At 44.3% G+C, this 26,304-nt stretch overlaps 1 protein-coding gene across 1 annotated transcript in view; it reads left to right on the top strand.

Moving 5' to 3' along the window:
• The window catches only part of RIMKLA (ribosomal modification protein rimK like family member A), a 32,862-nt gene extending 6,845 nt beyond the window's left edge, over positions 1-26,017 (top strand). Inside the window, exons 2-5 of the mRNA XM_068966564.1 lie at positions 9,236-9,466; positions 16,084-16,170; positions 21,510-21,713; positions 25,527-26,017. Of these exons, the coding sequence (XP_068822665.1) occupies positions 9,236-9,466; positions 16,084-16,170; positions 21,510-21,713; positions 25,527-26,017 (1,013 nt within the window). The remainder of the gene's footprint in view (positions 1-9,235; positions 9,467-16,083; positions 16,171-21,509; positions 21,714-25,526) is intronic.
• Positions 26,018-26,304: the final 287 nt, after the last annotated feature.

The raw sequence follows: 26,304 nt of genomic DNA, 5'->3' as shown, positions 1-26,304 counted from the left end.
TGCCATTTCCTCCTCCAGGGGATCTTCCATACTCAGGGATCCCACTTCTCCTGCATTGCAGGTGTATTCTTTGCTGCTGAGCCGTTGGGGAAACTCGGGGAGAGGGAGAGGAACCAGCAAAGAATCTTAAGTTAAGGAAGTAAACCCTGGAGAGTGTGGTGTGCTGGAAGCTGAGTGGAGAAAATATTTAAAGAAAGAAGACATGATGAGACAATTTCAGCTGTGGTTGGTAAATCAAGTTAGATGAGGATTGAGAATTGACCATGGGATTTAAACTATGGGCTTAGCATTAGTGAGGAGAAGGCGATGGCACCCCACTCCAGTACTCTTGCCTGGAAAATCCCATGGACGGAGGAGCCTGATAGGCTGCAGTCCATGGGGTCGCCAAGAGTTGGACACGACTGAGCGACATCACTTTCACTTTTCACTTTCATGCATTGGAGAAGGAAATGGCAACCCACTCCAGTGTTCTTGCCTGGAGAATCCTAGGGATGGGGGAGCCTGGTGGGCTGCCGTCTATGGGGTGGCACAGAGTTGGACACGACTGAAGCGACTTAGCAGCAGCAGCAGCATTAGTGACTGTGACAAGAGCAGTTTCAATGAAGTAATGGAACATAGTGAATATACACACAGTCTTAGGAGTTTTATTATAACGGAAAGGTGAAGAATGGATTGATAACTTGTATGGGCTGAATTGTGTTCTCCCAAAATTCATACGCTGAAGCCCTAACCTCTGATGTGAATGTATCTGGAGGTAGAGCCTTTGAGTCATGAGATGTAGATGAGATCACGAGGGTGGGGTCTTCATGATCTGATTAATGCCTTTATAACAAGAGTTGGGAGAACTTGATCTTTCTCTCTGTCTCTTTCTCCTTGCCATGTGAGGATACAGCAAGAAGGCAGTATCAGACCCCAATATCAGACTTCCAGTGTCCATAACTGTGCAAGATAAATGTCTCTTGTTTAAGCCACCCAGGCTATGGTATTTTGTAATAGCAGCTTGAGCTAAGATATTGCTCAAAGATGAATTTGAGAGGCTTTTATTAAATAACACCATGTTTTATGTTAGTGTGAATGATCTGATAGAGGGAAATGGGAGATTTAGGAGAAGGAGGTTAATTGCTGGAGCATTGCCTTAAATGCCTGAGAGGGGTTGGGATCAAATGCATATTTCAAGAAGCTGGCTTAAGCTAGGAACAAGGACACTTCAGCCACTGTATAACAGAGAAAGTAACCTATTGGCGCAGGTACAGGTAGGTGGGTAGATGTGTTAGTGGAAACTTACAGAGAAGTTCTCTTCCGATTGCTTCGGAATAATTGAAATAGGAAGAGTCAGAATGAGAAGGAGGTAGGAAGAAGTAAAGATTTGAGGCAAGAAGACAAAGTATGAAATAGTTGCTTGGGGTTGAGGGAGAGTGAATGGACCAGGGAAACAGAATGCTTACCAGGCAGCAGTAAGGACGGGCTTGAGACCAGCCAACAGGTTTGTGTATTTTTTCTCCAGCCATGCTCCATTGCACAGAAGAACATATGAAGTAGGCAGAGTGGGATCAGGGTTACAAGCAAGAAATGGGTGCAAGGGCATGAGGGTATATGTGTGGTGCTTCACTATGGAATTTAAATAGTGTAAGGGAGGAAGTGAGGGCATGAAGGGGGTGAGGGGCAGTAAAAAGATGGGGGATCCGTGCATGGTAGTTCCAAATGGTATCAAAGTGTGGCTGGAGTTGGGGTACGAGAGAGTGAGCTGGAAAGATAGGAGGCAGTGGTCGGAGATTGGAGTTATGATCACTGCATAAAGTCTGGAATGTAACTGGGAGTGGTGGCTGGGCTGGGGTGATGGACAGGATCCTTGGAGGAAAAGAAGTCAAAAGATGGAGAGACCTGGGCATTGGAAGAATTCTTTTTTTAAAATTTTAATTAATTGACTTCTTTCTTTGGCTGTGCTGGGTCTTAGTTGCAACACATGGGATCTTTGATCTTCCCTGCGGCATGCAGGATCTTTAGTTGCAGCATGCAAACTCTTAGTTGCATGTGGGATCTAGTTCCCTGACCAGGTGTCAAACCCAGGTCCCCTGCATTGGGATATTGAAGTCACCAGTATCTATGACAGTGCAAGAGAGTCAGTGAGTCTGGAGCTAAAGCTTCAAGGACAGGGGAGTGACTGGGAGCCTTGGAAGGCCTGCACAAGTAGGGAAATGTGATGTGGTTGGACGAGAGTCAGACTGGATGTTTTAGGAGGAGAGAAGGGGGATGGTCAAGCCACAGTGAGAAGCAAGGAGCACGTCTCTCCTACCTCCAGGCCCAGTGACCCCCGGCGTGAGACAGAGAAAACCGCCACAGCTTGGGAGGCGGTAAGAAGGCAGTGCCACTGGGGAGAGGCAGGGGTCAATTAGACTCAAAAAAAGAAGAGGAGAGGAACACTCACTGAAAGGGTCAAGGATAGGGGATTTGCTGCCCATTGAGTCCCATCGACTGAGTCCCCTAGAGCACAGAGAAGACGGAGGTGGGAGTAAAAAAGGCAGTGTCCGAACTGGGGTGGGTGTGGGTCAGAGTCCAGGGACATGGCCTTGGAGACTGGAGTCTTGAGAGACTGACGTGAAAGGGGGAAAGGGCTTGATGAGAGTTGTCTTTGTGGTTGCAGGAAAGATTGTGTTGGTGAGGTGAGGGAAAGAGGAAGGTTTTCAAGTTCTTCTATTTTACAGAAGAGGAAACTGAGACCCAGGGACATTTTTTGTCTTGCCAAGCTGTTAGATGACAGCACAAATTAAATCCGGTCTCTGACTTGGAGGCCAGGACTTTATCCACTTTGCCAGAATTGCCTTTCATCTCTTGTGGCCTCAACTTCTTGAAAGGCCTTTGCAAATAGCCCTGGGATATTCCTGAACTCTGTGTGTATGAGTTGTCATGCCTTTGCAACAAGTGGTAGACATCAAGCTTTTATTAGTTATACATGTTTCTTCTGAGCCGGAAGCACTGTGAGTTGACATCTCCTGTCTGAAACTTGCCTTGATTCTCTCAGAAATAATCACCTAGCTGTCCCCTCCTCCTTTGCTGTCCCCTCCTCCTTTGCTGTCACTGTGCCCTGATATATATGATATATACGCCTGCCAGAGCACTTCTAATATTGTGTTAGAATCTCCCCAGCCCCTGCCCAAACCAGACTGATAACTCTTCTTAATACCCAGGTGTTCTGTAGAACCTCACTGACATTAATTACAGTTGTCTGTCTGCTTTCTTCTTAAATCCCAGGGATGTTGTCTCACTCACACACCTCAGCCCCTGTGCCCAGCCCTTAAGACGGTGCCTGGATGCATGTTCCTTCACTGTCAGAGGCTCTCCCATGGCACTTTGCTCTTACATTTGATGGCACCCCTGCCCCACCCCTTGTCTTGCATCTAACCATCAGTACCTGAATCTCTGCCTGACGGCTTTCTCTGGTTACAGAAGCTCACTTTGTCCACACATGCATGGTAAGCCAGAAGGGCCAGGGAATTACCACCACACCCCTGGATCCGCTCTCAGCCAGACTTAGAATACATATAAAATTATAAATCACTAGCTCCCTCGCCCCTTGGGTGTGGTAACCAAGGAGTGTGCACTAGACCGTTTGTTATTGCTGCCCAGCAGGATTAAGCTCTGGGTGCCAAGGTCATCACTCACTTTCTAAGACACCTTTTATTTGCAGCATTGTCTTCTCCACTCCCCTCCCAGTGTTTCCTGAAATTACCTCCCTGATGATAAACCTCTTGTACTTCAGTCCTTGTCTCCAGGAGTCCTGCTGGGGAAACCCAAAACTAACACTGGGTTTGGCCCAAAGTAGGTGCTCAATAAATCTTCACTGAATGACTGCATGAAATGATAGATGTGTGTTGAGTGACTGAATGATGTCAGCATCTTTCTCCATAAGGAGACGATAAACTCCTGGTAGGCAGAGACCACCTGGCTCATCTTTGTATTCCTGTGTCTGACTCATCGCAACAGTTCCATAAAGGTTGAACTGAATTAAATGACCTCAAAATAGCATCTGGTGGAAAGAGAAGGTGGCCTCATAATGACTGTGAGTCTTAATGGGGTAGAGGTGCAATTTTCTTTGAGCATTGTAACAAAGACCTTTAAAAGGGAGGGAAGAGCGGCATAGTAAGAATAAAAATAACTTCCGAATGAGGAGATGCTGGGGGGTAGGGTAGAAAAAGACCGGAGAAAATGTGGAGAGTGATTGGGACGAGCCAGATCATGTTTGGGATGACACATATTCCTCCTAGCACGACATGGTAGTGCGCAGCACTTGATGGATTATTATCCACTTAATTTATAGCGTTGCTTCCTTTCTCAGCTCTACTGCCAACCGTGGCTAGTAGTAAACATGATCCTACTCAAGTGAAGTGGTTCTGAAAACTCGCATTAAGTGAGGTCCTTTGCTGGCTTTCCCGCTATCGTGTTCTGCTCTTTTTCTTATTTCTGCCACTTGCTTCGTAAATGAAGTGTTTTTTTCCTAGCATACAAGAAGCCAGTGTAGCGTTTTTTTTTTAATCAGTTATTTATTTTTTGTCTGCGCTGGATCCTCGTGGTTGCATGGGCTTTCCTCTAGCTGGGGCGAGCAGGGGCCACTGTTCGTTGCAGTTGTGCCGTCTTGTGGTGGCGGCTTCTCTCGTTTCGCAGCATGGACTTTAGGGCACACGGGCTTCAGTAGTTGGGGCCCCTGGGCTCTAGAGCACAGACTCAATAGTTGTGGCACAGAGGCTTAGTTCGTCCACAGCACGTAGGATCTTCCCAGATCAGGGATCAAACCCGTGTCTCCTGCATTAGCAGGCAGATTCTTGAGGACTGAGCCACCGGGGAAGCCCTGCTGGTCTAGTTCTGAAGCTTGCGTTTCGTTGTGAAGCCAGGGATGTACACGTGTGTATATGAATGAGTGCTCTGTGCCCACACATCTAAAGGGTGGTGCCCCACTGGGCATCTTAATCAGGTCTGTCTGTGTAAATGCAAAGACTTTGGATAGTCAGTCCAGTACAAGGGTTCATATACAAGATGTCATTTTTTTAAAATTAAAGCATAGTTGATTTACATTGTTCTGCCAATTGCTGCTCTACAGCCAAGTGACGGAGTTACACACATATATACATTCTATTTTTATATTCTTTTCCATTATGGTTTTGAATACTCTCAATATCCAGAGGATATTGAATATAGTTCCCTGGGCTGTACAGTAGGACCTTGTTCATTCATTCTAAATGTAATAGTTTGCATTTACTACCCCCAAACTCCCAGGCCATCACTCTTCCTCAGCAACTACGTCTGTTCTGTTTTTTTTCTTTTAACAATACATCTTTAATTTAAATACAGTAATACATATGAAAGTTCTTAGCAAAGTCCCTCAAACACAAAATGTTAGGCAAATTCAGATCTGAATGATTCTACCTTTTATTATCCTTCACTCTTCCCTGTATTTGTATGAATGATTGAAAATGAGTTTTAATTTTTAGAGCTCTGCTTTCCAATAATGACTTATTTCTAAAGCTATTTCTCTGTATTATTATGTGCATTTCTCTGCTGTTGTACATATAAATGCACAAGTCTAGTTTTGTAGAATTAATTTAATCCAATATATAAGTTAGGAAGAAAAACAGGCTCAATTCTTTGGGAAAGTTACTCATTTTTTCTATCTTGTTTTTAATACATTAAAAATATCTCCAAATATAAATAATAGAATCAAAAGGAAATCAGAACATAATTACCCATGAAAGTATATTATTCTTTTTGGAAGTAATATGGAGGAAATATTGTGGTTTCAAAAAGTTGATTTAAGCGAGGTTGGTTATTCATCACTGTACTAACTAGTTTGGGCTCTGATCATTCTCACAATCTTATGGACCTGTTCAGGGACAGAGTGATCATTTTAATTAAAAAAAAAAAAAAGTGGTTCAAGGCTAAATAGTAAATCTCAAGCCCAGTCTAGGAGCCTGAGAGATCCCAGATATCCCAGAAGCAACTCAGCTCCTTTCCCTTCACCCTGATGTCCAGGTCAAGGTGATACCCAAGAGCACTAGGGCACTTAATCCCATGAAATCCCTTGTTATTGAGGGAACGAGCCCCTCGTGGTTCAGGGCTTTCCTTCCATCCCTTGCCAGCAAAGCAGAAGCCTGTCCTCTCTGAGTTCCTGCATCAGCCTTTCATTCCCTTGGCTTAAGGCCCATAGATTGCAGTGGGAATGTTAATGATCCCAGGAAAGGTGACACATGAGGCTCCATCCTTTCCTGAGAGGAGATATTTATGGGAAGAGGGAGAGAGATTACTAAGTGGTTAAAGGCTCAAGAATTCACTGACAGGTTTGCAGAACACCAGTCTTAAATCCAAGCTGTTCTTGGCCATGGCTGTGCGGAACTACTGTTCCTCCTGACGGATGCTATCACAAGCTGCAGACTCTTGTCTCCTGCTTCTAGAAATGTTTAATTTGGATAAGGTGCCGTGACGTGCTGTGCTAAGTCGCTTCAGTCATGTCTGACTCTGTGAGACTCTATGGACCGTAGCCTGCCAGGCTCCTCTGTGCATAGGATTCTCCAGGCAAGAATACTGCAATGAGTTGCCATGTCCTCCTCCAGGGGATCTTCCCTACCCAGGGATCAAACCCACGTCTCCTGCATTACAGGCAGATTCTTTACCACTGGCACCACATGGGAAGCCCAAGGTACAGACAGCAAAGAAAATGATCAGGGGGCAAGTGATGTTGCCCCATAGCATGGATGCTGGAGCTGGGTCAACGGGCAGAGAAAGAACTGGTTGTACTGATGTTTTCCCTAAATCCATCATGCTCCTCTCTGTACAGAGCTGGAGGCCAGCGCAGTCAGAGACCACATCTGTCTAACTGCTTGCAAGAGCCTTTTCAGCTCCACGTTAATCCATTCCATTCTTCGTTTATTAAAGGCTTCAGTTGGAATGAGCCAGGCCCAAAGATTTACCTTTGGAGAAGAGAGATGAAGTCCTGGTAAGACTTCTAGGTGTACGTGAATCTGCTTGTCGAGGCTGAGCTGTCTCTGTCCACATGTGGTTGGTATTTCCAGAAATGACTGAATTCTTTCCTTCCCATTTAGAAGTTTAACTGTTTGTCTGTGGTCTCGTGTTGAGATTTAAAAGCCAGACGTTTCTGCTGCTTCTCATCTCTCTAGGTCACTTTTCTGTTGCAAAGCCATTTTTCTCATCAGGTGGTGCAAATCTCCATAAATCGTCCTACCTTGCTCCGTAGAATGTCTGTGCAGTAAAAATGCCAGTGCCTTGCGTATGCATAGCATTTCGTAGTTCTTAAAGCATTTTTGCATATATTACCTCATTATGTAATGTCGTTCTGGGCTGTCGCTTTTCCCCTGACTGTTCTGTATTTACTCACCTTTTTCACCAACTTGAATACTTTTCTTTCTTCTGCTACCAATTTTGAGGATATTACTCAGAGTTTGCTTTTTTCCCCTTTCAGATTTCTTTCCCCAGGGGCTATTAGTGGCAAAGGAAAAAGCACATATAAATGATCCTGTTTTCTGATGGCAAAGTGAAGATAACCTGAAAGCTCTTTAGACATCAGCTCTGAGAGTTACGTTCCCGTTCCTTGGGTTCACACTGTCAACAGAAGTGCTAAAAATAATTGAACTGAATGACTGCACTTACTCTCTTTGCTTTAAATTGGTGAAACATCTAGAATGGGAGGAAACTGTGCAAGTTAGATCCATGTAGTCGTTTTGTGGTTTGGGTTTTTGGGTCTGGTTGCTGTTGTTTTGTTTTGCTTAGAGTTTTTGTATTGATATTATTCATCCCCGAATAGAGAAATAGCAACATCCTTAGTAACTTTTATTTTCTTGAAATTAATACGGTTGTGCACTTTTTATCACTTAACGAAATCAAAGGTGCTTTAGATTAAAGTCTATAACATGGTTCTCAAACTGTGTTTAAAAGGTTTTCTGTGGAGCATGTTAGAGACTCCTTTAGGGTTCACTAAGGCAGACCAAGTAATTCCCTGAACTCACTTCTCATTGCCCTCTCCAGCCCACTTCCTGTCTCTGTCACTGTATCCCCAGATGCTGAGTGCACTGGAGATGCCTAGTTAACTAGTAAGAGTAATACAAACCGTAGGCTATCAGGGTTGAAAGAGATCAAGCAGGTTGCTGTGAGCTTATCTAACCTTGACATTCCTTCTGTGCCATCCTCGAATGACCTAATGAGTCTCAGCCCATTCCATCCTAAGACAGCGGAAAAGTGTCCCTTTCATTGAGCCCAAATCTATCTCTATGTAGCTTCTATACAATTAAACAAACACGGGGTACCTACCACGCACCAGATACTGTTCTAGGGGCTGAGGACACAGCAGTGAGCAGTCAGACAAAATAATGCTCTTATGGATAGCTCCTCAGCTCTATCTCCTGAGGTCACAGAAGACAAGCCAAGTAATCCTTCTGCATGGAACCCTACAGAAAATTAAAGACTGCACTCCTGTTCCTCTGACTCCTCATCACAAGCTAATACTCCCAGTTCATCCAGTGTCATGCAGGTTGAAGTCCTCTGGGTATACAGATCAATTGTTTTGTGATGCATTCTAGTTTTTCTTAATATTGAATTGACTTTTAGTAGATTGATTATTTTTCAAGTTTTTTGTTATAAAGCTAATACGCAGTTGGAGACATTTTGGAAAATATGGATAATTATAGGAAATCATCTATAATCCCATTACCACTGTTAAAATGTTGATATACCTTTTCTAACTTATATCGATAATTTTGTATCCTTTCCTTTTCACTTAACATTGACATTTTTACATTCATTATATTCATAATATTCCAGATGACTTTTAAAGATGAAATCATGAGAGTAGTAAAAATACCTTAAGTGACTTATGCTGCATTCCCTGTCATTGTCTCCAGCCTCCTCAGCCACTGAGTTTTAGGGAATACTATTAATAGGTCTATATGGAAGGAGGTACTGGACTGTATTATCTCCTATGGATTTTCCTGACTGGGGTTATTCTCGGTACACTGCCCTTCTCCCCTGCCCCCATTCACTCTTTTGTATTTCCTCAGTGTTCATTTGCTTAGAGTATAAGATGGACAGTAGCATCTCATTACAACAGGATATGCAAGTGCCATTTTCAAGGCTCTTCTTTCCACTAACTTCAGTCTTGAGGAATCTGTTGGAACCAGTGCTTCTGGTGGAATTAGATGACAGCCGGCACACAGCTCACCTCTTCTTTTGATTGCAGGCCTGCAGCTGAACCAGAAGGCGCTCACCACTTTCCCAGACGTGGTGCTTGTCCGCGTGCCCACGCCCTCCGTGCAGTCGGACAGTGACATCACCGTCCTGCGACACCTGGAGAAGCTGGGCTGCCGCTTAGTCAACCGCCCACAGAGCATTCTAAACTGCATCAACAAATTCTGGACATTCCAGGAGCTGGCTGGGCATGGGGTCCCCATGCCAGACACCTTCTCCTATGGTGAGTGTCCTTAAAATAGAATTGAGACTTGTTTTTCCAAATTGCCTGCATCTCTTATGTTCTCTCTCCCCAGAAGCCCTCTAGTAGCTCTTGTTGGCTTTCAAGGTGCATCTGTTTATCTTAGTTGAGTCAATACCTTGAGTCTGTATCATAGTCATTCCCTCTGTCTGAAATGTCTTTGCTCCTTTTTCCCTGGAGTTTGTCCATTAAATATGTAGCTGGGACACACTATGTGCCAACCACCTCTAGGCACTCTGCTCTAGCAGTAAGCAGCAGAATCCTGCTCTCAAGGCGTTTCCAGTTCATCAGGGGCAGAGGACAGCAAGTAAGCAGGCAGTTTCAGTGCAGTAAGTGCCAGGGTAAGAGTTAGTGCAAGATGGTATGGGTTTACATAGGAGAGCTCCTCATTTAGTTTAGGATATTGAAGACTTCCCAAAAGAGATAAAGCTGAAGTTATCGAGCTAAAGCAAGGTGGGCAAGGGAGCAGTCTAAGAAGAAAGCAGAATATAGAAAGATCTAAAGGTAAGAGAGAACATGACTGATTGGTGTTATTTTGAGTAATTTGTAGAATATCAGGGAACTAGAGTTGAGATATATGGCTAGAAAGATAAGAAGTTGCCATCTACAGTATATGAAAGAGGTTGGGGTAATTCTGAGACTGACAGGAAGTTATTGGAGGGCTTTAAGCAAGGAAATGGCCTGATGAGAGGTCAGAATGTCACTTTGGCTACACTTTGAGGAAGGAATTAGACCAGAGAGAAAGTAGAGACAGGATGTATAGTGGTGAAAGTGAAAGTCGCTCAGTCGTGTCTGACTCTTTCCGACCCCATTTAGTCCATGGAATTCTCCAAGCCAGAATACTGGAGTGGGTAGCCTTTCCCTTCTCCAGGGGATCTTCCTGACCCAGAAATCGAACCAAGATCTCCTGCATTGCAGGCGGATTCTTTACCAACTGAGCTATTAGGGAGGCTGTATACAGTGGTAGGCTTTATAAACGGTGCAGGTGAGCAATGATAGTCGAAACTAAGGTGGTTAGAGTAGGAACGAAGTGAACAGATTCAAGATTTAAGAAGGAGACAAATATGAGGACATGATGATTGCTTGGGTGTTAGGAGGGTGGAGAGGAATCAAGAGTGACCCTGGTTTCTGGTTTGGGCCACCAGATGAGAAAGCAAACACTCAATGAGTGTTCCAGGGAAGAAGAGAAACAGACCAGTGGGTAGGACAAGGCATTGTTGGGAGAGATTATTTGGGTTTAGGACACATTCTGTTTGAGGTGTCTATAGTAAGCAAGTAAAAGTATTCAGTAGGCAGCAGATAAATGAATCTGGAGCTCCTGAGAGAGGTGTAGACTATGGAAGCAGATGTGGAAACTTCCATTATGTTCAGTGAAATCACAAGAATGGAGATTACTCAGGGAGAATATGCAGAATGAAGAGAGGCCTGAACTGCATGAAATGATTAAATGGTAAATTTTGTTATGTCTATTTTACCATAATAAAATAATAAAAGAGAGTTTGAGAGAGAATCCTTTAGGGAATAGGAAAAGGAAGAAGAACTTACTCAAGAAGCCAAGTAAGAGCAACTGGAAAGGTGAGAAGAGAAAGAAGAGAGGTGACAGAAGCCCATGGGAAGAACATACCACGAAGAATGGTATAATGGAAAGTGGTGTTAGATTCTAAACAGACACATAAGCACAGAGACGTGTGTTGGATGTAGCAGAGGGAGTTCCATGACTGCAGCTTCACTTTAGCATTGGAAAGAAAAACCGACCTGTCAGGGATGAGGAAGTGAGTGGGATGTGAGGAAATGGAAGCCCTTTGATAGCTTGATCGCAGGGATCAGTTCCGTTCAGTTCAGTAACTCAATAGTGTCTGACTCTTTGCAACGCCAGGGACTGCACCACGCCAGGCCTCCCTGTCCATCACCAACTCCTGGAGTTTACTCAGACTCACGTTCATTGAGTCGGTGGTGCTATCCAACGATCTCATCCTCTGTTGTCCCCTTCTCCTCCTACCTTCAATCTTTCCCAGCATCAGGGTCTTTTCAAATGAGTCAGCTGTTCGCATCAGGTGGCCAAAGTATTGGAGTTTCAGCTTCAACATCAGTCCTTCCAATGAACACTCAGGACTGATCTCCTTTACGATGGATTGATTGGATCTCCTTGCAGTCCAAGGGACTCTTCAAGAGTCTTCTCCAACACCACAGTTCAAAAGCATCAGTTCTTCGGCACTCAGCTTTCTTTATAGTCCAACTCTCACATCCAAACATGACTACATAGCCTTGACTAGAGAGACCTTTGTTGGCAAAGTAATGTCTCTGCTTTTTAATGTGTTGTCTAAGCTGGTCATAACTTTACTGCCAAGGAGTAAGCGTCTTTTAATTTCATGGCTTCAGGCACCATCTGCAGTGATTTTGGAGCCCCAAAAAATAAAGTCTCTCACTGTTTTCCCATCTATTTGCCATGAAGTGATGAGACTGGATGGCATGATCTTAAGTTTTCTGAATACTGAGCTTTAAGCCAACATTTTCACTCTCCTCTTTCACTTTCATGAAGAGGCTCTTTAGTTCTTCTTCACTTTCTGCCATAAGGGTGGTATCATCTGCATATCTGAAGTTATTGATATTTCTCCCACAATCTTGACTCAGCTTGTGCTTCATCTAGCCCAGCGTTTCTCATTATGTACTCTGCATATAAGTTAAATAAGCAGGGTAATGATGTCCAGCCTTGATGTACTCCTTTTCCTATTTGGAACCAGTCTGTTGTTCCATGTCCAGTTCTAACTGGTGCTTCCTGACCTGCATACAGATTTCTCAAGAGGCAGGTTAGGTGGTCTAGTATTCCCATCTCTTTCAGAATTTTCCAGTTTCTTGTGATCCACACAATCAAAGGCTTTGGCATAGTCAATAAAGCAGAAATAGATGTTTTTCTGGAACTCTCTTGCTTTTTCCATGATCCAGCAGATGTTGGCAATTTGATCTCTGGTTCCTCTGCCTTTTCGAAAACCAGCTTGAACATCAGGGAGTTCATGGTTCACGTATTGCTGAAGCCTGGCTTGGAGAATTTTGAGCATTACTTTACTAGCATGTGAGATGAGTGCAATTGTGCGGTAGTTTGAACATTCTTTTGCATTGCCTTTCTTTGGGATTGGAAGGAAAACTGATCTTTTCCAGTCCTGTGGCCACTGCTGAGTTTTCCAAATTTGCTGGCATATTGAGTGCAGCACTTTCACAGCATCATCTTTTAGGATTTGAAATAGCTCCACTGGAATTCCATCACCTCCACTAGCTTTGTTTGTAGTGAGGCTTTCTAAGGCCCACTTACTTCACTTTCCAAGATGTCTGGCTCTAGATTAGTGATCACATCATCATGATTATCTGGGTCATGAAGATCTTTTTTGTACAGTTCTTCCGTGTATTCTTGCCACCTCTTCTTAATATCTTCTGCTTCTGTTAGGTCCAGACTATTTCTGTCCTTTATTGAGCCCATCTTTGCATGAAATGTTCCCTTGGTATCTCTTAATTTTGTTGAAGAGATCTCTAGTCTTTCCCATTCTGTTCTTTTCCTCTATTTCTTTGCATTGATTGCTGAAGAAGGCTTTCTTATCTCTTCTTGCTATTCTTTGGAACTCTGCATTCAGATGCTTATATCTTTCCTTTTCTCCTTGGCTTTTCGCCTCTCTTCTTTTCACAACTATTTGTAAGGCCTCCCCAGACAGCCATTTTGCTTTTTTGCATTTCTTTTCCATGGGGATGGTCTTGATCCCTGTCTCCTATACAATGTCACGAACCTCATTCCATAGTTTATCAGGCACTCTATCAGATCTAGGCCCTTAAATCTGTTTCTCACTTCCACTGTATAATCATAAGGGATTTGATTTAGGTCATATCTGAATGGTCTAGCGGTTTTCCCTACTTTCTTCAATTTGAGTCTGAATTTGGTAATAAGGAGTTCATGATCTGAGCCACAGTCAGCTCCTGGTCTTGTTTTTGTTGACTGTATAGAGCTTCTCCATCTTTGGCTGCAAAGAATATAATCAATCTGATTTCAGTGTTGACCATCTGGTGATGTCCATGTGTAGAGTCTTCTCTTGTGTTGTTGGAAGAGGGTGTTTGCTCTGACCAGTGCATTTTCTTGGCAAAACTCTATTAGTCTTTGCCCTGCTTCATTCCGCATTCCGAGGCCAAATTTGCCTGTTACTGCAGGTGTTTCTTGACTTCTTACTTTTGCATTCCAGTCCCCTATAATGAAAAGGACATCTTTTTTGGGTGTTAGTTCTAAAAGGTCTTGTAGGTCTTCATAAAACCGTTCAACTTCAGTTTCTTCAGTGTTACTGGCTGGAGCATAAACTTGGATAACTGTGATATTGAATGGTTTGCCTTGGAGACGAACAGATATCATTCTGTCGTTTTTGAGATTGCATCCAAGTACTGCATTTCAGACTCTTTTGTTGACCATGATGGCTACTCCATTTCTCTTTCCTTTGCTCCTTTGCTTTTGGCTTCTCTTCTTTTCACAGCTATTTGTAAGGCCTCCTCAGACATCCATTTTGCTTTTTTGCATTTCTTTTTCTTGGGGATGGTCTTGATCCCTGTCTCCTGTACAATGTCATGAACCTTCGTCCATAGTTCATCAGGCACTCTATCAGATCTAGTCCCTTAAATCTGTTTCTCACTTCCACTGTATAATCGTAAGGGATTTGATTTAGGTCTTACCTGAATGGTCTAGTGGTTTTCCCTACTGTCTTCAAGGTTGTAACTAAGGGATGATTCAGGGTCAAGGAATGGGTTTTATTTAAGATCGGAGATGCCTGAGCATGTTTAAAATACTGCTGCCATTTTGAACTGAGAGGTTGAAGATACAGCAGAGGGAGGACACTTAATATTGCAAAATCCTGAGGAGGTGAGAGGGAAAGGGGTCTGAGGCCCAGGTTCAGGGATGGCCTCAGATAAGAAAAACCCCTCTTGGGACTTCCCTGGCACTCCAGTGATTAAGACTACATACTTCCAATGCAAGGGGTGCACGTCCCATCCCTGGTTGGGGAACTAAGATTCCACATACCATCAGCCATAAATAAATAAAGGGCCTTCCTTGCATTGTATTCTAGGGAAGGACAAAAGGATTATTAGGGAGGAGTTACCTTTATCAGTGGGTATCAGGAAGCTAGGGGTTCTCTTCTTATAAAATGTTTTCACTGTGATGATGCCCCTGTTTATCTGCATTGCCTCTGTATGCTGCTTTATGTTTTAAAAAATCATTAGCACTTTTGTGACAGGTCTTACTAGTATTTCAGAGTATTTTGCTTTGCACAAAAATTGATGAACTATAACACCTGTGGTAGGAAGAATAATGGTTCCCTAAAGATACAAAGGGGCTTCCCTGGATGGCTCAGTGGTAAAGAATCTGCCTGTAACGCAGAAGTCGTGAGTGTGATCCCTGGGTAGGGAAGATCCCCTGGAGAAGGAAATCCCAACCCACTCCAGTATTCTTGCCTGGGAAATACCATGGACAGAGGAGCCTGGTGGGCTACAGTCCATGGGGTCACAAAAGAGTCAGACACAAGTTTGCGACTAAACAACAACAACAAAGATGCAAAGGTGTAGGAAATCAAAGAAGCTTATAAAACAATTTAGAAGGATTTTAATACATATTCACAGTTTTAAAATGAAGGCTTAAAGGAGTATAGTGGAGCCAATTCAGTCATGCCTTAACCTTGGATGAGACAAATCTCAGACTTGGTTTCTTTGGATAATGGTTTTCCACCTCTGTACAACAATCTACTGAAAACTCAGCAGCTTGGACAACACCCATTTACCAACTGACAGTTTCAGAAGGTCAGAAGTCTAGCTATGGCATAGCCGGGTTCTACACTCAGGTCTCACTAGGATGAAATCAAGGTGCAGCTGGGCTGGGATCTCATCTGAGGTCTGGGGTCTTCAGGCTCACTGGTTGGGATTTAGTTCCTCGTAGCTGCAGGACTGAGGTCCCCGCTTTCTGCTGGCTGTTAACTCAGGGCCATTCTCAGCTCCTAGAGGCTGCCCGCCTGGCCCTGTCACATGGACTTCCCTCCAGCATGGCAGTTCACTCCCCCAAGGCCGGCGGGAGAGTTTCTCTGATGCTTCACCTTTTTTTACAGGGCTCACCTGATTAGGACAGGGCCCACCAAGAATATCTCCCTTTTAATTAATTCGAGTCCACTGATTATTAGCCTGATCACAGGAATGCTGTCCCAGCATAGTCACTGGCCCCTCCTACACTTAGGAGGGGGATTATACAGGGCATGTACACCAGCAGGTAGGAATCTCGGGGGCCTTCTTAGAGGTCTGCCTACCCCAGCCATGATACGGGGAAAAAAAATCCCTGCCCTGCCCATGGGCTTGTCATGACGATGACATGGACTGGAGCACGTGAAGCCTCTGCCAAGTAGAAGCCCCGGATAATGCCGCTTACCTTCTCTCTCTGCTCGCACCTTTTGGATGACAGGTACAAAATACAGTCTGTCGGATGGAATGGGTTCAAATTGCCCTAATCAGAGGGACGCGAGGCCTCTAAAGAATTCCCACAGAGCCCCCCAACCATCAGCCTCACCTTCCCTGACTTTCGCTTTTCTTGGCAGGTGGACATGAAGACTTTTCGAAAATGATCGATGAAGCCGAGCCGCTGGGCTACCCCGTGGTGGTGAAGAGCACGCGCGGACACCGGGGTCAGTGCCCTCTGGCCCGGCTTCTGATTGGGCGGCAGCTCTGCGGACGAGACTCTGGCCCCGCGCTGCAGAAGCGCGGCTCAGAGAGACGGAGCTCCCCCTGGCGGAGCTTGCGGTGTAGTCCTCAGCTCTGTCCCCTTCTCGCTGTCCCCACTGTTCTAGCTTTGTCCACGCCTTCCCGGCCCTTCCCTAGACTCTCGCAGTAGACTCCTGACTTGGTTCTGACTGGTTTCCCGAACTCCACTGCCAGTGCATCCTCTCGTCTTTGTGGGAAGCAGTTTCTCTGGAACATAGATCTCTTCTTGTCACCCCTTGGCTGAAAAACCTTCCCAAGTGCTTGTGTTGCCTGTTAGACACAGTTCCTTTTCCTCACCCTGGAGGAACAGTCCGCATTCCTCGGCAGCCTGCTCTGGCCACCCAAACACTCCATAATCCATTCTAGCCTAGACTGTATCTCCTGCTCTCTTAAAAAATCTTTGTTCTCTTCCCTTTTCTGGGGATGCTGGCTTCCTCTGTGCTCTAGTGAGCTTTTGCCTGTGCATTAAAGCCAGCTTCACGTCATTTCTTCTCCCTCCACAACCCTGGTCTCTTTCCCTCTCTTCCAAAGTTAATCACTCTTCCCTTCGTGCTTCTGAAGCGCTTCATCCTTGCCTCTAGCATAGTGCTATGCTTTACGACAGGTATAGATTTCTGTGCCTTTTCCCCTTTTCTACTGCAGCTGCTCAGAGGTGGGAACTTGGTCTTGCCCATCTCTGTCCCCAGAACCTCCTACGGTGCTCAGGACACAGTAGTTGAAGAGGATGTGTGCAGCCAAAAGTAGTTCCCCTCCCCTGTGGTATGTGAGCGGGTACCTCCTGATAATACCCAGATGGCATCCTTTACTGCCCAGGGCATCTGGAGTGACAGGAGGTACCCTGGGTGGACATGGAATGAGCAATTCCCATGAACCTGACACCCACCCTGCTCTTGGTCTTCGCTGTGTAGAGGGTAGAGACGTTGCATTGCAGCGTGATGACCACTGTGGCATGCAGGTCCTAGCGCCTCTTTCAGCCTCACGGAGGGCGGGGCCCGCTCTGCCCTGAGGCAGGGAAGGCTTCAGTGGAAGGAAAGGAGACTTCGGTTGGAATGTGGAATTTGAACTGGGTAAGCAGCATGCAGAAGCCGGGGTGGGCAAAGCAACCTGGGAAAGGAGTTGAGGAGTAAGAGAAATGAGTTGGGATGGTGAGGTGGGGCTCTGAATACTGTTCAGATATACTGCAGTGCAAAAATGCAGTGCTCAACTAGTTTTTTTATTGTCATGAAATATACATGAAATAAAATTCAACTGATATTTATTGAGTGCCCACAAAGTGCCAGGGGGATACAGAAAGGAGCAGAACAAAACTTCCTGCCCTCAAGGAGCTCACCTTGTAGAAAGGTAAGACAGATGATAAATAAACTAAATAGCAGATGTAGTACTTATAGATGTTTTTAAAATTAAGAGATAATTCATAAAACAAAAAATGTACCATTTTATGTTGTACAGTTATGAGGATTTTAGTATTTTTACTCTTCTGTACAACCATTGTGTAAATAAATGTTAGTCACTCAGTCATGCCCAATTCTTTGCAACCCCATGAACTGTAGACTGCCAGGCTCCTCCTCTGTCCATGGAATTCTCCAGACAAGAATAGTAGAGTGGGTAGCCAGTTCCTTCTCCAGGGTATCTTCCTGACCAAGGGCTCAAACCCAGGTCCCCTGCATTGCAGGCAGATTCTTTGCTGTCTGAGCCACCAGGGTAGCCCCCACTATCTAATTCCACAATATTTCCATCACCTCCAGAAGAAGCCCTGTACTTGTCAAAGGTCAGTCCCAGTGGTCCCTCCCCTGGTCCCTGGCAACACCTAATCTACTTTCTGTTTCTATGGATTTGCCTCTTTTGGATGTTTCATATCAATGGAACCATACAATATGTGGCCTGTGTCTGGTTTCTTTTAGTGTAACGTTTGTAAGGATCATCCATGCTGTAGAATGGATTGGTTTTTTATCCTTTTTATGACTCAATAATATTTTATATGGAGTTGCCACCTTTTGTTTATCTGTTATCCATTGATGGGCATTTGGGTTGTTTTACTTTGTGGCTATTATGAATAATGCTGATGTGAATATTTATGCACATATGTGTGAACACATGTTTTCATTTCTCTTGGGTATATATATATACCTAAGAATGGGATTGCAGGGTCATATGGCAACTCTGTGTTTAACATTAGGGAAACTACCAATGTTTCCCTACAGTGATGTTCCACTACAGTTATGCCATTTTATATCCCTACCAGCAATATATGAGAGTTCTATTTTCACCACATACTAAATAAAACTTTTATATTAGGTATATTAATTAGCCTAGGCAAGTGATGTAAATGGTCACCATATTGCCACCATAAAAACAAGTCACAAACCAAAAAGAACAAAAATGCATGTTTGCCAAGCAATAGTAATGTATAGGTCTGTTTTACAGATTTATTTTTAAATTTTTAAAATATTTTTTAAATTGAAGTATAATTGATGTGTAACATTATATTAGTTTCAGGTGTACATCATAGTGATTCAATATTTGTATATATTGTGAAATGATCACAGTAAGTTAATATCTGTCATAGGTACAGAATTTTTTTCTTTATTATAAAAACTTCTAAGATTTACTCTCAGCAACTTTTAAATGTGTAATTTGTTTTTATTACAGTTTTAGCCCTTACATTTGGAGTGTTTGATCCATTTTGAATTCATTTTTGTATATGGTGTGATGGAGTCAAATTTCATTCATTTGCCTGTGAATATCCAGTTTTCCCAGTATTATTGTTGAGGAGACTGTTGATTCCCCACTGAATGCTCTTGGAACTCATGGCAAAAATCCAAAATTGACCATCTGTCTGAGGGTTTATTCTGGGCTCTCAGGCCTGTTTCATTGATCTGTATGTCTGTCCTTATGCCACACTGTTGTGTGTGCGTGTTTGTATTAGTCACACAGCGTGTCTGACTCTCTGTGACCTCATGGACGGTATGTAGCCCACCAGGCTCCTCTGTCCATGAGGTTGTCCAGGCAAGAATCCTGGAGTGGGTTGCCATTCCCTTCTCCAGGAAATCTTCCTGACCCAGGGATCGAATCTGGATCTCCTGCATTGCAGGCCGATTCTTTTGCCATCTGAGCCGCCAGTAGAAAGTTTTGAAATTGGGAAGTTCAAGTCCTCCAACTTTGTCCTTTTTTCAAGATTGTGTTGGCTATTCAGTTCAGTCGCTCAGTCGTGTCCGACTCTTTGCGACCCCATGAACCGCAGCACGCCAGGCCTCCATCACCAACTCCCGGAGTCCACCCAAACCCGTCCCATAAATTTACATATAAATTTTAGGATCAGCATATCAATTTCTCCTTCCCTGGTGGCTCAGATGGGAAAGCGTCTGTCTACAGTGTGGGAGACCTGGGTTTGATCCCTGGGTCGGGAAGTTCCCTGGAGAAGGAAATGGCAACCCACTCCAGTACTCTTGCCTAGAAAATCCCATGGACGGAGGAGCCTGATGTCCATGGGGTCGCAAAGAGTCGGACATGACTGAGCGACTTCACTTTCTTATTTTCACTTATCAATTTCTGCAGTAAAAGGAAGTTGGAGTTTTGGTAGGGATTACATTGAATCTATAGGTAAATATGAGGAGTATTTCCATCTTAACAATATTGTCTTCCAGTTTTTGAACATGGAATGTCTTTCCAGTTATTTCAGTCTTTAATTTCTTGCAAAAATGTTTTGTAGTTTTCTGTGAATAAGTCTTGAACCTGTTTGGCTAAATGTATTCCTTTTGATACTATTGTAAGTGGCATGGTGTTCTTAATTTCATTTTCAGATTGGTTGTAACACACAGCATCCGAGGGGCAGTGGATAGTGAGTGAACAAAGTTGTAGCAGTTGTTAGGCTCTGAGATTTATATGGAAATAAATCTCAAGAAGGCAGTGGACTCATGCAAGATGTGCCCTTCAGAAAGTTACTAATCTTGTGGGCCCTAATTTTCCTTTTCAAACAAAAATAGCTATACTTGTCCTAATGCCTTCACAGAGATAGCATGAAATATAAAAGATATAATTTTAAAAAATAAAGTATTTGGCACACAGTAGATGATTAAATAATCTTAGTAGTCTTCCCCTCACCTCACCCTAGTTTTTTCCCTCCTTACTTTAAAACTGTAGCTCCTTAATTAACTGCAGACTAAGCCCCATATTGGAACCTCTGAGCCAGGAACCAAGGAACCTGTTTTTAGCCCTCGTTTCTGCTGAAAATCCTCCAGTGCCTATCACTGAATCCCGGCCATCTGCTGCCAGATGCCAGATCTCCTAGTGCCAAATGTCCAGTGACCAAACCATGTTTCGGAGGTTACTTTTTGATCTTATTCGCCACTGGGGACTGATACCCATCCCTCTTTTTTTTTGAGACTTCAGAAATATCCCACTGTTTTTAAGGTAGTAACAAATCAGGAAGACCATCTCTTTGTTCCATATTTGTTAACAAGGTTCAGGGTATAGTATGTTCATGTCAGATTTGTAGGGGAAACCCTTCAGGCCCCCCTGCTCAGATCTGTTAGCTAATGTGCAAATGGAAAAGCAGATGTCAAGTAATTCAAAAGCGTAAGTGATTCAGGCAGAAAATAAAGAATTTGGAATCAAGTAGGAATGTTTTCCCCAGACATCAATAGAAGTATGGGTCATTCCTTTTAGAATTAAATGGATATAGCCAAATAATACATTTCTTATGTTTGAAAGTTCAGAACGTCTGGCAGTGGCTACTTCTTGAACTCCCATAGTATTCAGCACTGACCTCTCCTAATGCCATATCAGGCTGTGTCATTATCTTTCGTGGTCTCTCTCCATCTCAACTGGGAATTTCTCTAAAGTATGTTCAGTTAATTATGTTCCATAAACATTGATTGACATAGTGTAAGTTTGGGGGATTTAAACAAAAGTGAGTGAGACATGGACTCTGCCAGATCAGCATCCTCCAGTTCTGGAACCGAATTAACTAGATTCTTAAGATTTTATTTCGGCCTCTTCTGTGTGTTTCTGGAATACATTTTTATTTCATTTTGGAAAAAAAAAAAGGCATTGTGAACAGAGAGGGAGGTGAGTAAAACCTAGGGACAATAAAATTTGATGGCCATTTGAGAAGACACAAGAGTCAACTCAGAGAAGTTGAAGGGGCCAGAGTGAGGCAGGTTGGGAAAGAATGGTTGACTCCGGACCGGGAGGTAGGATGGCAAGGACCGTGCTCAGAAGCGTGTCTAACTCCTTTTTTTGCTCTTTGTCTTTCTTCTTAAAGGAAAAGGTGTTTTTCTTGCAAGAGATAAACACCACCTCTCAGACATCTGCCACCTGATCCGCCACGATGTGCCCTACCTGTTCCAGAAGTACGTGAAGGAGTCCCATGGAAAAGATATCCGGGTGGTGGTGGTCGGCGGCCAGGTGATAGGCTCCATGCTTCGCTGCTCCACAGATGGGCGGATGCAAAGCAACTGCTCTCTCGGTGAGGCCCCGGAGCTCAGGGTGGGACTGTTGGTCAGGGGAGGCCACCGGGGTTCCTCATCAGGATGTCTTTGTTGTTCAGTTGCTCAGTCCACCTGTTTGTGACCCCGTGGACTGCAGCGCACCAGGCTTCCCTGCCCTTCACCATCTGAGGATGTTTGCACCCAGTCCAGGTGTCTTGATCCCTCCTATCTGGTCAGACCCTCTGCAAGGTGCCAGGATCACAGAGAAGAATTAGAAGCAAGCCCTTTCCCTTAGCAGTAAGCAGGCCAGGTGGGGGACAGGTGGGTATACGGGCCGTGACGGAGGTCAAACCAGGGAATGTCAGGACACTGCGATGTGAACCCTATCTCATAGGTGTTAGGACCTGGCAGTCCCCACTGAACAAGGGAGTGACAGGAGGACTGGTGTTTGAGAAAAACTGACGTCTGGAAAGAGGATGGATTGAAAGCAGAGGAGGGAGGCAGGGGAGCTGAGTTTGGAAACTGCGGCAACAGCTCAGGCCAAAAGTAAGGAGAGTCTAAAACGAAGGCAGTGGGGTTATTCCTTGGGTTCCAGTGGCTCAGACTCTGCACTTTCACTGCTGAGGGCATGAGTTCAATCCCTGGTCTGGGAACTCGTTTGAGCAGTGTGGTGTGGCCAAAAACAGAAAAATAGAAAGAAAGTGAGAAGTAAACCAAGGTAATGGCAGGAGACAGAGCATATGCTTTTACCTGCATTGATAATTGACATTGTATTTCTTTTTTTTTTCCTTTCATTGTGTTTTTCTTCTATATTTGATGTTATTAGAAAGCTGCAGTTTGTTTAGGTCAAATGCATAACCCCATCCCATTAACCTTTTGATAAGGCTTGTTTTCTGTTGTGGTGAATGGAGATGGTCCCAAGGGCATGGCAACTCTCATGTTCATTACAGAAAGCCATTGTCAACTATTGTCATGAGTGGAATTTGTTGTTAATGTGAAAAAATACCCAGTTGTTATTTCCTAAATCGCCAGATGAGTGTATCAAGGCTGGTGACTAATGAAGAGGCCGAAACACCAATCCAGTCCTTCCAGGGTAGATGCTGATAGTGTAAGGATTAATGAGAGTCCTTGCCCTCAGGAAGTCTATAGTCCAGTAAAGAAAAAGACGTATGAGTAGATCATTGTAAGATACAGTGACTAAAGTGCTGTGACAGAAGCAAATGCTAGGCTGAGGTTGACACTGTACCTAGGCTATTATCTCATTTAATTTTCATGACACTCCTATGTCTTGCCACAGTATCAAACCTTATATATTATCTGTTTGTCTTTCACAAAATTCATTCCTTAAATGGAAAATACACAGCTTTGTAGTTTATCCATATTGCTTTTTTTTTTTTTGATGAACTGTTTTAAAGCTGCCTAAAACCTTTTCCTCATACAATGTGATAAGTGGTGGAAAGGCAGAGTTAAGGTTTAAGTCATCAGTCTATGAGAATACAAGTGTTGTGTTTTTGTCATTTTTTTTTAACCACTTGATGTATTCATTTTGGCTATGCTGGGTCTTTGTTGCTTTGCATGGGCTTTGTCTGGTTGTGGTGAGTGGGGGCTCCTCTTCCGCACAGTGCACAGGCTTCTCGCTGCAGTGGTTTCTCTCTACAGGCTCTAGAGTGCCGGCTTCAGTGGTTGTGGGCATGGGGTTTAGTTGCCCTGAGGCATGTTAGATCTTCCTGGACCAGGGATCTAACCTGTGCCCCCTGAACTGGCAGGCAGATCCTTATCCTACTGGACCACGAAGGAGGTCCCAAGTGTTATCTCTGCAGGAAGACTGCTACTGCTGCTAAGTCACTTCATCGTGTCTGACTCTATGCGACCCCATAGATGGCAGCCCACCCGGCTCCCCCGTCCCTGGGATTCTCCTGGCAAGAACACTGGAGTGGGTTGCCATTTCCTTCTCCAGTGCATGAAAGTGAAAAGTGAACATCAAGTCGCTAAGTAACTTCAGTCGTGTCCGACTCTTTGCGACCCCATGGACTGCAGCCTACCAGGCTCCTCCATCCATGGGATTTTCCAGGCAAGAGTACTGGAGTGGGGTGCCATCGCCTTCTCCGGCAGGAAGACTAAAGGGAGCCAATTAAATCTGAGGTCTTAGCTTTTTAACAAGTGTGAGTAAGTAGGCTCTGTCTTGGTATGGGATTTTTGTCTCACAAGCCTCTCTCAGGAAACAATGTTAATTTTATTTCTTCTAGTTTCTTCTAATGCATCCTCAATATAGAAAAGTTAGGAAATATGGCACAGTCAAATGAAAAAAGATGTTTATCATTAATCCCACCATCTAGAGACAACCAGTGTTAACATTTTGGTGGTCTTGTTTCTGACAGTGGGTTTTAGGTTTTTTTTTGCGTAATCATGGTCATGCTGCACAGCCTTTATAACTTTTAAGTGTTAATATTTTCCCATGTGATCTCAAACTCACCATCATTTTTAGTAATGGCTGTAAACTATGCTCCTTTCTTCTGTTGTGAGCTACTTAGATGATAATATTTTATTTACTCATCAACAAATATCAAATGACTACTGTATACCAGTATTTTGACTTTCCAGTATTTTGAATAACTCCGCCATCAGCGTATTTGTGCATAAAGCTTTTTTCCCTATTATATAAGGTTATTCCCTTTGTGGTGTGATGACTGGGTCAGAGAATATAAACATTTTTTTAAACTCTAGAAAAGAGGATTGCTTTCATATTACTTTCTCAAAGAGTGTCCTGATTTCCAGACCTTTTGTGAGTAATAAAAATGCCCATTTCGCTGCCTCTCGCCAGCATACCCCCCTTCCTTTGAAAGGTCATTTGACTCATCAGTTGGTGTCTGGTATTGTTGCCAAAATTTGGCCTCTGTACACTGGGACTGGATTAAATCTCAGAGACCGAGTTTTGGGAGAAGTAGAAAGAAATTCTACAGGTAACTCAGTTGGTAAAGATCCACCTACAATGCAGGAGACCCCAGTTTGCTTCCTGGGTCGGGAAGTTCCCCTGGAAAAGGGGTAGGCTACCCACTCCAGGATTCTTGGATTCTCCCTGGTGGCTCAGATGGTAAAGAATCCTCCTGCAGTGTGGCAGAGCTGGGTTCAACCCTAAGTTGGGAGGATCCCCTGGAGGAGGGCATGGCAACCCACTCCAGTATTCTTGTCTGGAGCATGCTATGGACAGAGGAGCCTGGTGGGCTATAGTCCACAGGGTTGCAAAGAGTCAGACACGACTGAGCAACTAAGCACAGCACAGCACAGCACCAAGAGAAATGGCTTTATTGCTTTGCCAGGCAAAATGGGCCACAGTGGGCCAATGCCCACAGGACCGTGTGTCCCACCCTGGAGGGGTAAGTGAGGAGTCTTGTAGTATTCAGGCAGCTGGGCGTGATCAGCTCATGGACCTTCTTCTTATTGATCAGTGATGAGATAATGGGGACTCGGCATCATCAACCTTCTGGTTCCTACTGGTCTGGGGTCTACATGCTGTGGACAGCATACAGTTAACTTCTTCAGCCTGGTGAGGGTTTCAGTATTTGCCAAACAGCCCAAAGGACATGGCTCAGAATATTATCTATAGTCCTTGAGAGAAATCTAAAGGTCCTTGCTTTGTTTAATGGCTAAAGTATTATTATTTTGTCTTGCTGGACTGTTTTCCTTTCTTTCTGCATGTTCTCGCTTCTCTGATTAAATTTATTCTTTGACTAAAGTTTTTCTACAGACAAAAGGCAGGCGGAGAACCTGGGTGAGGGTCTATTCTGGGAGGCCCCCGGTAGGGTCCTGCTCGGTTACAGTGTCACCGTTACATCACTGTGATTTCCCCACAGGTGGCGTGGGCGTCATGTGCCCACTGACGGAACAAGGCAAGCAGCTGGCTATCCAGGTGTCCAACATCCTGGGCATGGACTTCTGTGGCATCGATCTTCTCATCATGGACGATGGCTCCTTTGTGGTGTGTGAGGCAAATGCCAACGTGGGCTTCCTAGCCTTCGACCAGGCGTGCAACTTAGATGTGGGCGGGATCATTGCAGACTACACCATGTCCTTGCTGCCCAACAGGCAGACCGGGAAGATGGCCGTCCTCCCAGGCTTGTCTAGCCCCAGGGAGAAGAAAGAGCCAGATGGCTGTGCTTCAGCTCAGGGAGTTGTGGAGAGCGTCTATGCCATCAACAGCGGGTCTACCTCCAGCGAGAGTGAGCCTGAACTGGGAGAGATCCGGGCTTCCTCAGCCAGCACAGCGGGGGCCCCGGCCCCCATGCTGCCTGACCCCAGCTACAACATTAACACCAGGATTGCTTCAGAATTAAAACTTAAGTGAATTCCTGCTTTTTGGCAGCACTGAAACCAAATCCTACTGCTTCCCTAGTAGTTTTGAGCGAATAAAATCTGGACTAGTGTGATTTCATTTGCACAGAAACTAGAAATCCCATCTGGGCCCTCGGCATTCTTTCTAATGATGATTTAAGCAAATGGCCTAGCTTTGTGGTTTTTAGAAACACTAGTATGAAAACCCTCACCGAGAACAACATCCCGACCGACTGGTTCGAGACCGACGTCTGCTGCGAGCACTCGGACGTGACAGCTGCCTCGGGGCTCTGACTCTGC

This window comes from Capricornis sumatraensis, chromosome 2 (genome assembly GCF_032405125.1).
Source record: "Capricornis sumatraensis isolate serow.1 chromosome 2, serow.2, whole genome shotgun sequence".
Taxonomy (NCBI): domain Eukaryota; kingdom Metazoa; phylum Chordata; class Mammalia; order Artiodactyla; family Bovidae; genus Capricornis; species Capricornis sumatraensis.
Note: the sequence above shows the minus strand (reverse complement) of the source record. Positions and strands in the feature narration are given on the sequence as shown.